Consider the following 13,114-nt stretch of genomic DNA (forward strand, 5'->3'; position numbering starts at 1 on the left):
GCTTCGTTATGTCAACCAAAAAAGCCAAATCTGCCAGCAATACAGGATCGGACAGTTCTTCCATCGGCTGCCCCTTTTCACTCAAAAACTGTCCAATTTCCTCTCTGAGAGCGAAAAATCGCTGCAGTGCGGACCCCCGACTTAGCCACCTCACATCGTTGTGATATATTACGTCTCCGTATTCAGCCTGGATGTCAAGCAAGAACTGCTGAAACTGTCGGTGGTATAGTGCTTAAGAGCGAATAGAATTGATTGCCTTTACCACTGGTTTCATAACATGATCAAATTTGAGATGTTTGCCTGCTGGTGAATTATACAGTGAAGTTTAATGGCGTTACCTCCTTCTTCGCTGACTTTATTGCAGATCAGTGTGGACAATCCACTTCGCTCACCAGCCATGGCAGGCGCACCATCGGTAATGATCCCAGAAACTTTACTCCATAGTAGTTTCATATCATCAACAGCTTCACAAACAGAAACGAATAAATCCGATCCTCTGGTTTGGCCTTTAATGCTTTGGAGGTCCAGCAGCTCCTCTGTTATGTTCATGTTATTGTCAACTCCTCTTAAAAAAATCAGTAGCTGTGCAGTGTCAGATGCATCTGTGCTTTCATCGCAGGCTAATGAGCAATAATCAAAAGCCTCTCCCCTGTCCCCCAGTTGGCTCTGAATATCCGCCGATATGTCCTCAACCCTCCGTGCCACAGTGTTACGTGCCAGGCAAACATTCGCAAATTCTTGCTTCTTCTCAGGGCAAATGTTCTCCACCATTTTCATAACACAGTCTTTGATAAATGTACCTTCAGTAAAAGGTTTGCCATGTTTAGCTATTAACATGGCCACTTCGTAGCTTGCTTTGGTGATATTTTCTTTTGACTCATAGGCCCGCGTGAAGAATCGCTGTTGTGATGCCAGTGAAGCTTGGAGCTGCTTCACTTTTTCAGCACGGTCACTCCCTGTTAGCTTGTCCTATGTGTTAGCATGTTTAGTCTGGTAGTGTCTCTTTACGTTGAAATCCTTAAACAAGGCAACCGTCTCTTTACAAATTAGACAAACACAATTGCCTTGATTTTCAGTGAAGAAGTATTGTAATTCCCATTTCTCTTGAAAGCGGCGGCCCTCACTGTCAACTTTCCTCGTTTTCTTTGCAGTGGCCATGGCAGAAATGAGCGGAGAGGGGTTCGCGGCACCGATGCAGAGACTGAAAGTATTAAAGTGGTGCTGCCACCATTTGGTGAAAGGAGGAATTACAGTTTCAAGTTTTATGCTGTTTGACAGTGCAGGCGGGCCATAAACAATACATTATAAGACTGAAGCTGCGGGCCGTATGAAATCTGACCGCGGGCCGTGATTGGCCCCCGGGCTGGACTTTGGACATGCCTGGCCTAAAGCCATCTGCGCTCGTTAAGCTTCCAGAGTAGTTCCCGGGCTAATCAGAACACTGGCACAGGTGTCACCTGTGTGAATCCAACTGTCTCAGCTTCTAATGCATACAATGTGGCGCTCCCCAAAACTACACATCCTGTTTAAGTGCTTCCCGTGTGTCAAAATAAAAGTCACAGCTATATCTCATGCTTTGTGCATTATATCTCCAGAACGACTTGACGCATATGCTTCAAATTTGGTACAAGTGTTTGTATGGACTCAAAGATGAAGTGAGTTGATGTTGGAGGTCAAAGGTCAAGTCCATGAATACTCTGAGCGCGATATCTCAAGAATGCCTTGACATACATGCCTGAAATTTGGTATGAGTATGTGACACCGTCACATTAATTTAAGTGTTCCTTAAAGTTTAGTATTGCACAGTACATATTACCTTGATTTCATATAATGTTTATGTATGAGGAATGATATTCATATGTATACCTGTGTAATATTGTCCACTGTGGTTTTGGTAAGAATGTGGGGTGTCTCTTTAAGGCCTCGGCCGCCCGCGATTCCTATGACTGCGCACCCAAGCTTACTTAGGTGGGTGCACCGGGTGTGTGGGGCGGTCCGTGGAGAAGTTCAGCAAGTGCGGGGGTGTTTGAATGTGTGGCGCCAGTATTGTTGGCTGCAACTACAGAGATTTAGAGCTAGTTCAGTTTGGTTTGAAAACTCTTCAAACGCTATCTTAAGAGACTGCTTTATTGGGGAGAGAACAGAACATTATTTAACTGCATAGACTGTTGTCTCATGCGCGCGTCTCCAGCAAGAGGACGTGCCCGGACCCAAACTTCAACTTTGTGTATTAAAGGGACACCAGGCAAGCCTGATACTTTTTTCGTTGCATTCCGACGAAGGATTATACTCCTTTAGTTTGGACTTTTATTTTAATTTTGTGGACTGAGTCAAAGGGGGGGATTCAAGTATTGTGTGGTTGCACGGGATAATTGGTGCAATTATAATATACTGCGCTAAGCGCGTCATTCAATTGAACTGTTTGGTGCGTCTTTTCTTGTTTGTGTTCAGCGCCGTCTGAATATTTGTTGGTTGCTGTGTGCTTTATTAACGGCAGTATACCGCTTATGCATATTGGTTTGGGTAAGAAGGCATTAAGTATTTGTGACAGTATTGCAGTGTTTTATTATCGATAACTACTTTCATTCAAAGAACCACTTGTGCGTTTATATTATCACAGCTGTTTAAAAAGAACATTAAAGGGCTGATTGTTACAAGTGTTTTTATGGACTCATGAAGTGAATTGATGTTGTAGGTCAAAGGTCAAATGTCAAGGTCAAAAACACCTTGAGTGTTATATCTCAAGAACGCCTTGACACACATGGTTTTTTGGTACAAGGGTTTGTATGAACTCAAAGATTAAGTGATTCAATGTTTTTTTTTTTTTTCAGGAATCTCCCCACCAACATTAAGCCAGCAGCTTTTCATCCACTATTGTAATTCCTCTGGCATTACATTTATAGTTTATTTTAAAATATACATTTTGGAGACAAATGGAGTCATACCACAGGTCTATGTCCAGGGACGGATTACTGAAGGTGTTCACTTATAGGTCTAATATGACCAGATATCTGAAGCATGGGTTTGAGAACTATCCCTTTTTGTTTTCTATACAAATTATGAATGTTTCCTAATTATGTGGTACTACTGGATATTGATATTGGGATGCATTTTAATTTTCTTAATGTTACTTCTATGTTATTGCCCTTGTGTACATTGATGGAGTCATTAAATCATTGGCATGTATTGCCACAGCCCTAAACCTTTATGCCCATGTCTGGCTGTCATACTTAAGTAAATAGCATGGTCCAGATTAGCTGCCTGCAGGCTGCACATAATGGTATCAAACATCGGGCTACGCTTACAGAAATATACATATTTTTTTGTTAGTAGAAATAATAAACCTTATTAATTGAAAAAAATATCTTAAATATAAATACACAACAAATAGAGTATGGAATGTGTTCAGAAAGATGGAGGTTTTCTTCATTTGACCAACCCTTGTATAGCATGGTCCAGATTAGCTGCCTGCAGGCTGCACATAATGCTATCAAATAGCGGGCTACGCTTACATGTGTTTTCTTCATTTGACCAACCCTAGTACTCTTTAAGTTCCCACCTCCAATTGACCCCCATTGTCCCTTTTGTATTTGTCCAGTTTGGGGTATGGCCAAGCCACTGAGGCCCATCACAGGTGTAATGAGTGCTCATGCATATGGAATGTGTTCCCATGATCTTTTGTCTCTGGGATTTGCATTCTAATAGCCCCTGCAGCTGATTGGTTACGTGTGAATCCAGGAGGCTAATGGAACAGGTACAGGGAGTATCATATTAACACCACAGAGTATCCCAAAATATGTATCACAATATAAGTATTTCATATCAGTCGATATCGATAATTATTGATTTTTTAAAAATCTATTTCAGATAAGGACCAGAAGGGGGAAAAAAGGGCAGCCATGGGCTACTGGTTAGCGCTTCAGACTTGTAACCGGAGGGTTACCGGTTCGAACCCCGACCAGTAGGCACGGCTGAAGTGCCCTTGAGCAAGGCACCTAACCCCTCACTGCTCCCCGAGCGCTGCTGTTGTTGCAGGCAGCTCACTGTGCCGGGATTAGTGTGTGCTTCACCTCACTGTGTGTTCACTGTGTGCTGAGTGTCTTTCACTAATTCACGGACTGGGATAAATGCAGAGACCAAATTTCCCTCACGGGATCAAAAGAGTATATATACTTGTACTTATTAATGTAGTGTCACCAACATTTAAAATAATATCAACTGACATTGTTATTCATAGCAATGTCAAACTTAACCTCCCTCAGATTTGATTCACCTCAGTTATCAATCAAAGCAAACAGGGAAAAGAAATAGCAACACAATCATGAAAAACACTCAAAAAATAAATGTGCATATATAAGTCTGAATGGAAAGCAGCACTGGTTGAAGCCTGGAAATATTGTAAACAAAGTAGCTTAAAGGAGAATTCCAATGTGATATTGACCTAAAGTGTGTTGAAACATGATACCGAGTGTGAACGTATGTCTCATAGCTCATCTCGTCTTGTCCCCTGCACTCCAAAATCTGGCGCTAGTTAGCCGATGCTACCAACAGCTTTTCAAAGGGGGTGCCACGGGCATCGGCCTACCCATGCAAATAAATTACTGTTTTACACCATTTACGAGGCTCAAAGTAGCTCCACACTTGGTAGACTTCCGAGGGCCCTGACATTTAAAACGAGACATTGAGAACTTTGAAAAAGCACTGGTAGTTTATTTACAAGACGATGTATACAGACAGTAGGCTACCTTAAGGAAGTTTATCTTTCGTCGCCATCTTGAATTTAGTCACGATAAGCTCTACAGCCAAATGAAACCACATACAAATAGAAAAGTTTACAGACTTAACAGGGGTAAATGTCTGGAATTGTGGTGCAGATATTACACACTCTGCCTACACCAGCGTACACAATTGAAGTTCATGACATGTCATATGTACTTATATCTAGGAGATAAAACACATTAGAACAGGTCACTTGCAATAGAGATTTCTGCGTTTCTTGAGCAGTACCCTCATACAGTCATTATCAGCATAGGGTCTATTTTTGGGTGATATCAAGTGTTAACAGATAAGTGTTAAAAGATAACACTCTGCCTCACATTTAATCTTACTACTACCTCTATCCTCATAGCTAGTTACACAATTAGAACACATACTACAGTAATTGGGAAACTTATATATACTCATCATTTATGTAATAAAACTTATTTTCCACCTGAATGCTTCATATACTGTATGTTTACATTCAGGTGGAATAGAAGTTTTATTCAGTTGACCACCCCCACCCCCGCAACCAGTGCACACCTCCACCCCACCCCCACAACCACTTCACACCTCCACCCCACCCCCACCTGCCCTCCTTGGTGGAGTGTGTGCTATTTGAGTGACGGCCATGCGCACCTGTGGACCATCAGAAGTGCAAGTAACGACCATTCAAATGGAAGTCCCTCCCACAATCCTTGGTTCTTCTTATTTGCATTCCAGTCCCTGTAGCTGATTGGTTAGCTTTAGATCCTAGCAGCTGTTGGGGCAGACAAAGGGACTATATGAACCCAACAGACTGGGGCCTCAACATTTAAGTCACATTTTAAGGAAGACATTGGGATGCACTGATACTATAAACATCTGCCTATTTATTCTTGTATTTAAGGACTTTTTGATGTGAATACTTTTGCAAAAAGAACCAAAGTCTGAAATGGCAGATGGATCATCAGACCAGCTCACAACATTGAAGAAGGAAAGTGCAGAAGAAGAATGTGATGATTTCCTACAAAAGTTTTTGTTTTCAAGTCAGAAACAGAAAGAAGAGCCTGGATTAGATCATGAATCTAAGACTGAAATATTCATGTCACCATCTGAGGAAATTAAAAAGGAAGAAATATCTCATTCAATGGAATACAATCACACAGATCATTTTCCAAAAGGTGAGATTCTAAACAGTTTGTATTATGATTTAAAATAATGATAATAATTACAAAGTGACACTAATATCAACAACGACTGATTTAGATATTCTGACAATCAGATAATGAGTTTCTTTTTCTCTAATGTTGCAGGAGACATTCAAATGATCCATGCTAACGAGAGAGTGCGCTCTGAGGAACAACAAAACAAAGAGTGTCAGAAGCGCTCTTGCCAGACAACTAGAGAGGAACACGATGAATCCCAGCGTTCGGGAACGTTTGATGAACTCCCTGCTGCTGCAAATCAGCAACTGTCTGATCTCAAGGATCATCAAATGATTCATAGAGAAAAGTCACATCAGTGTTCTCAATGTGGAAAAACCTTTGGCAGAATGTGTCATCTCAAAAGTCATCAAAAGACCCATACTGGACAAAGGCCATATCAGTGTTCTCAATGTGGAAAAAGCTATAGCCGAATGTTTCATCTCAAGAATCATCAGATGATCCACACTGGAGAAAAACCATACCTTTGTTTTCAGTGTGGAAAACACTTTGGTCAAATGTGTGATCTCAAGACACATCAGATGATCCATACTGGAGAAAGGCCACATCGGTGTCCTGAATGTGGGAAGGCATTTGGCCGAATCTCTCATCTCAAAAGTCATCAGATGATCCATACTGGAGAAAAGCCACATCAATGTTCTCAATGTGGAAAACACTTTGGTCAAATGTCTAATCTCAAGAAGCATCAAAAGACCCATACTGGAGAAAAACCATATCCTTGTTCTCAGTGTGGAAAAAACTTTGCTCGAAAGGATGATCTCAAGACACATCAGATGATCCATACTGGAGAAAAGTCACATTGGTGTTCTCAATGTGGTAAGGCATTTGGCAGAATGTTTACTCTCAAGAAGCATCAGATGACCCATACTGGAGAAAGGCCATATCAGTGTTCTCAATGTGGAAAAAGCTATAGTCGAATGTTTAATCTCAAGAAGCATCAGATGATCCATACTGGAGAAAGGCCACATTAGTGTTGTGAATGTGGAAAGGCATTTGGACAAAGGTCTGCTCTCAGAATACACAAGACAAGCCACACAGGATAAAAAACACATCATTTAGAGTGAGATCAAAACTGGTTGAGCATGAGTTGGTGGTGGGGTATGTTTATCTTTTGAAAAGTTGAACTTGTGCTATTATCTCTGTTTATAATGTTGAAGCTATTAAAACAGTGGCAACCTCAGGTGTAACGCAATCACCCCCCTCACTTTTGAAAAAAAAAACCTTAGACGCTAAATAATATCCTGTAAGCTAGGCTAAATAAAACTCATTATTACACGGCTCTTCATAATGCTGCAGAATGCTCCATTCACTTGAATGGGCCTTCCCAACGTTCGGTGGTCTGCTAATTCTCAATAACAGACCGCTGTCAAGGAAAATGGGCCTTGTGCTTCTATTTCACGTCTTTCATATCACTACGCAAGGAGTCCCTTCAGGGCGGAACAAGACCCCTACGCTGCGCGTCGGGGTCCGGTTCGTCCTGTCGGGACTTATTTTCCCAATAATGACCGGCGTTCTATACATTATCCCTTACTTAACAGCACTAACCACAGCCATCTAGACTGCACAATCTCACTTTCACTCTGCTAGTAACAGTTGGATATCTGAAATGTTGGATCAGTTTTTCTACTAACAACCATAATAACCTAAACCAGGCTACTTGCTTCTGTAGACCGTCTCCTGCTCCTCATTATGTTATCTTGGAGGCAAAAATCTTGCCTACCTACTGCCTGACTTAGAGTCGCATGTGCATATTTTGCTGGGCATTTTATTGCAAGTACTGCTGGAGGGCAGCACCTGCAATGGACCAAGCCATCTGGGCTTGCTCCTAAGTGGGCATATTTGGGATATACCACCAAAGTGATGTGTTACTAAGTGGTATAATCTTATATTAAGATAACACATCTAGTGGTATTGTTTTTAGTATAATGATACTTGCTTTCTTGTAAGATTACTTGACTTAAGTCAAATTATTTTAAGAAATAAAAAAAACAAGCAAATTTATCTGCCAAGGGATTAAGATAATATATCTTAAAATTTAAGATTGAAGACAATTTGTCTTTTTTTCATTGTCGGAGTAGCGGCACTTGACCTTTTTTCAAACGTCCTGCCATTCCGACACGAGGTCATTAACAGTGCCATAGCCAGGATTTTTCAACGGAGTGGACTTTTGCGAAGTAGGCCTAGGGTGGGCCTTTAGTGGGCAGTATAGCCTAGGCCTACAGTAATCGTCCCAACTACACACGATTTCATCACAGCTCAGACGATTCATGGCGAAAAAACAATAAAAGGCTACATTGATAAATAGCAGGGGCATCGACAGGATTGGATTCTATAATAGCCTACGCACAAGAACTTTAACCGAATGAAACCGAAAGGTTAGTCGTGTCTTTAAGAGTGCGCCTCACACACACCAGCTCCGTTGAACATTGTATTTTTTGTGTTTAAGAGCTAAAACAAGTTGATTAGAGAGTCACATTTGAAATGTCGGGTAGTCTAAATTATAGCCTATAGCCAGTGGCGGTTCTAGACTCAATTACTCCCTGGGCGAGATCCCCCCGAGCGCCCCCCCCCCCCCCAACAACAAAAAAATCTTTTTTTTTCAAACAGTCATTTTTTTAAACAGCAACGTTAACCAAAATGAGGGAAATAAATAATCAGAACTTTTGAAGTTTTGACCGTTTTGTTGCAAAGCATAATCCATCTCATGGTGAAATTAGTTGTTGTGTTTGTTAAAACCGAATTATTATTTTATAGGCTAAGCATAGGTATCATTGCAAGATGGCTAACAAACGTAAAAGTTATACTAGGCTAGGCCCTATCAATTAACATTGACGTTAGCCCTTCACTCATGACATGATACTGTTATTATTAGGACATTACATACCTTTATCCTTTGCTCGTTTCTCCTCTTCTACCTTTCTTTTTTTTTGGAACTGGGCACCTGATGGCTTTGACCGCTTTCTGTCCATCGTGTTTGGCACTCGACAGTCGACTCCCATGATCCACTCGCGACCACAGTCAAGACCAAACCAATTCACCTGGGTGACCTCTTAATCGTTTTGTCACCTATTTTTATTAGCCATTTCACACAGTTAATTAAATGTGCAGGAATCATAGGTCTGCATTCATAACATTATGAGATGTGCGTTGTTTGGAAGAAAGTCAAGGTGTGACTGATTTTAGCCCACTAATAGACTGTTGTAGGCTACTATACAGTGGATCCCCATTCATCCCCCCTTTCCCGTTTCATTAAGGAGACCCAGAGGTGAACTGTCCCCCGCAAACCCCTCCCTTCGCCCCTTCCTCTGCACAGTGCAGTGCAGTAGGCCTACCTTCTGAGCAACAGGGGCGCCAATTCCCTAATTCCTCACACAAGTGATGGATAATAGAAAATCGTTTTGCGACGTTTATTATTATTATTCTTTTTTTTTTTTTTTTTTTTAAGCGCTCGTGCCGCCCCCTACAAGATGCCGCCCCGGGCGACCGCCCGGTTCGCCCGTACCTAAAACCGCCACTGCCTATAGCGCGTGCATCTCAGAGGAAGAGATTTTGGAGAGAGAGAGAAGATTTAACCTAGGTGATAATTATTTGTGTCTGGTGGTAATTAGACTTGAGTATAGACACCTACGAATTGTTTTGAATAAAAAAAGATAAGACAACAAATGAAATGTGACCCTGCAAGGCGAAATGAGTCGTTTTGGTAAAATTTACAAAATTAAGTTATTGTACTCACACGAACGGCCATAAACTAAACTTTCCAATAATATGCATATCGAGGGTATTGCAAATATTATTGGGTATTGGATAGTCGCCGACCCTCATTAGATGTGGATATTTGGAGGTTAGGATAGCCTTCAAGAAACAAGGTTATCGCAGTTGCTGTGAGACATACTGTGAGCCCTTCTCCAGTCTCTCTCAAAATCAAAACACACCCAATTCACGCTTGGACTTTTCGATTATGTTTCTAAATGTTGGGACTGATGGACACTGAACTCTGGGGGTTATTTGAACGTTCGTTGTGAAGTGGTTTACTGTAAAAGGAGCGTCGGATCCCGCCTGTCTTTGCACAATTATAGGGCCATGATAATGCATGCGCTAGCCTAGAGTCGAGAAAGAAGACTAAATAAATATGCAGACATGTTATGTGCAATTCAACAACTGCACGCATGACATATAAAATATATATTCCTAGCCTACATTATTGTGTAGTAAATTGAGTTTATCCAACCTGCTGGCAAGCCAAAATGCGTTGCACATGGCTTTATCATTGTCCTCTAAAATGCAATATAAGCAACTTGAATATATCGCACACCCAGTTTGAACACCCTGATGGACACTGAACTCTGGGGGTTATTTGAACGTTCACTGAAGTGGTTTAGGCTACTGGAGCAAGAATTCCGCCCGTCTTTGCGCAATTGGCCATTGATTGACTGCCATTAATGAATTAATATAGGTGGCCTGCACGCACAGAGTTTGTTTGATGCATGGAGTTTCCGACCGTTTTCCCCTGAGAGCTTAGAGAATAAAATGAGGAGAGCTACCTGTGTTTTACATATAATGTGTAACATTTATTCACATGGCCAGTTCAAAATCACCTGACTGAAATGTGTGCCGATATTATTGGGAAAAACATTGTTTGGAGTGGATGGCGGGTGGATTGTTGATGTAGCTGCAGGTGCAGATGACATGACTACAGCTCATCCATGCATCTAGGATGTTGGAATTTGATAGGATACAGGAACTGAGATAAATTTAAAATGAGGATTGGTAATGTCGGAATAGCGGTACTAAAAAAAGTCGGAGTAGGGGCATGTCTAAATAGAGGCATGTCGTAATAACGGTATGTCGTAATAGAGGGTTGTCGTAATAACGGGATGTCGTAATAAAGAGTGAACCCCAGGAAGTGTATGTATGCGACTGGAGCAGAGAGTGTGGAAGTTCAAGTTGGAGTCTGTACACAGTGTGAGCGGTGTTACTGTCCGAAATAAAACTCCATAAAGTTCAGCTCGTGTATTTTGCTCATCAGAAATGGGACCGTGACCCCGACGTTATTCTATCTTATAACATCGGCCCTCGAATAACGAATCTCCCCTGCGTTTCTGACTACGGTCTGAAACAAAGCAGGAAAGGTTAACAGGGGTTTTATACTGTTTGGTAAAGTCTACAATGAAAGCAATGTAGGCTACCGCCAAGTAAAGCGGGAGATGTGTGTTTATGCGGCCGCGTAAGCTGCAAAGCACTGCTAGACACTAGAAAGGGTGTCGGTTCTGCCTTTTCACACCGCGACACAGGTTTGTGGATATGAGTGTTGCGATTTCAGTTTTGAATCGCATATCGTTACAGCCCTATTAAATTCCTATTACGACCATATAACTACATTCTGCCTGATACACAGTTATATTTAGCCTACCGCGAGAGATGTAGTGCTAGGCGTGACATGACATGCAAGCCAGCCATCAACTTGACTGCAAGCAACGCAAGCAGCGCGATACAACGCAACGTTTTGAAAGAACTTTTGTCAGATGCCCAGTGTGTTTTCTTTCTGTCAGTCTTGTTGCCCTGCTATTTTAAATAAGAAATATGATGCAATAGAAGGGCATATTTAACGGATTCAGTGTAGACAGATAACACACTTGGATCGCTACACACACGTCAAATACACAGGAATGATTATCGGCCTGTTCACTAACCCTTTTTTGACATCGGAACGATACCGATGTGTAAAAAAATGACCATATCGGCCGATATTTTATCGGTGGCCGATATATCGTGCACCACTAGCAGTAGGCAATGCAGGCTGGATTACCCACGCAGGGCCAAGCCAGGGAGAGACACACCCAGCACGGCTTAGCCGGGCGTGACATCACCCCCCCCAGAAAACAGAGGCCCATGTTAGCGGGACTCTGGATTCATAATTAAACACTCCCACTCACCAAAGTAACAAATAAATACAAATAAAATATTAAACTAAACTCATTCACACTGGAATACCCATACACACATTCAATCGTGCACATTCACTCATGTGTGAACACAACTGTTACAACCCATCAGCAACACTGACCACTCTCACCCCAGATCTCCACCGTTTCTTACCACCCAGCAAAATCCTGGCGCCTTTGGATAGCTAATTAACGGAGGACAGAGACGAGACAAAGACATGGTAGAAAAAGGACAACATCATATCAACTCATCCGGGCCAAGAAAGCGCATCTGCTAACACATTCTCAGTGGCACTCTATTAGACAGTCGATAGGGCTGCATGAGACGCTGTAAAGACAAAAAAATCAGAAATTAAAATCTTTAAATGAGTATGTTGTACCCCATCCAAATGCCCCAAAATGCTATCCAAACTAGCTAACATCTGTGTATTATTTAGCCAAGGCTGCAGAACCATCTGGACCCTGCACCCCCATCCGCCACCTGAGAAGCGTCGGGTGCATCCTCCCCAATTGCCAGCCTCACAGGTCTATCCGCAATCTTCTCCCACCACCCGCAATGGTGAGGAACAATACGATTTTGATAGGTCGACAGGACAGCTCTGTTTTCCTTCTGCGCTCAGAAGTGGACACCACACAGCCGCCCACCGACACCTCTTGCACAACGGCACATGAACATCCAGCCCCCAATGCAGAACCCGGAATTGACAACGGCGCAACCCCTCAACCACCAGGGCTAAACACCCCTGCCGCAAGATCACACCGTCGCTTCAACTCTGCCCGCGCCACACACAGATTTCCACTAGCCAATTTCCCAGCCAAAAACAATCTTCGGCGAAAGCCATATGTAACTGCATCACTAATTGTCTTATGTGGTGGCACATGTGTGATGGATAAGGTGATACTTAGGCCTTGACAATTAGTGTGAATGGGCTCAGCTGATGAATGATCAGCTGAGCAGGTATATGCTCTACTTATACACCTGAGCCACTGCTAAATTACATTTGCCTGATGAAGACCCAGCCAGGTCGAAACGTTGCAACACATTAAATATATGGGAGTTTTAGCAGATTGCAGGCATTTCATTCCTTTGAAAGGCTATATTTCAACCTCGTTAGTGTAGTAAAAAAAAATCAGAACTATTCACGAGGTTTCTGGGCAGCATATTTATGTTCTGTTAGCAAGCGAACATCTCATGACTGCCGACAAAGT

General features: G+C 42.1%; 1 protein-coding gene across 1 annotated transcript; it reads left to right on the forward strand.

The window, feature by feature from the left end:
• The first annotated feature begins 6,025 nt into the window (after positions 1 to 6,025).
• Positions 6,026 to 6,934, forward strand: LOC143100918 (uncharacterized). The gene has a single exon (XM_076264511.1). The coding sequence runs from the start codon at positions 6,026 to 6,028 to the stop codon at positions 6,932 to 6,934; it is 909 nt and encodes a 302-aa protein (XP_076120626.1).
• Positions 6,935 to 13,114: the final 6,180 nt, after the last annotated feature.

This window comes from Alosa pseudoharengus, unplaced genomic scaffold (genome assembly GCF_046254945.1).
Source record: "Alosa pseudoharengus isolate Yale_2024_CS ecotype anadromous, Long Island Sound unplaced genomic scaffold, YU_APseudo_1.1 YU_APseudo_1.1_scf_3, whole genome shotgun sequence".
NCBI lineage: Eukaryota > Metazoa > Chordata > Actinopteri > Clupeiformes > Clupeidae > Alosa > Alosa pseudoharengus.

Coding starts and splice junctions, on each gene's coding strand:
- LOC143100918 (XM_076264511.1), top strand. CDS start 6,026: ATGAGTTTCTTTTTCTCTAATGTTGCAGGAGACATTCAAATGATCCAT.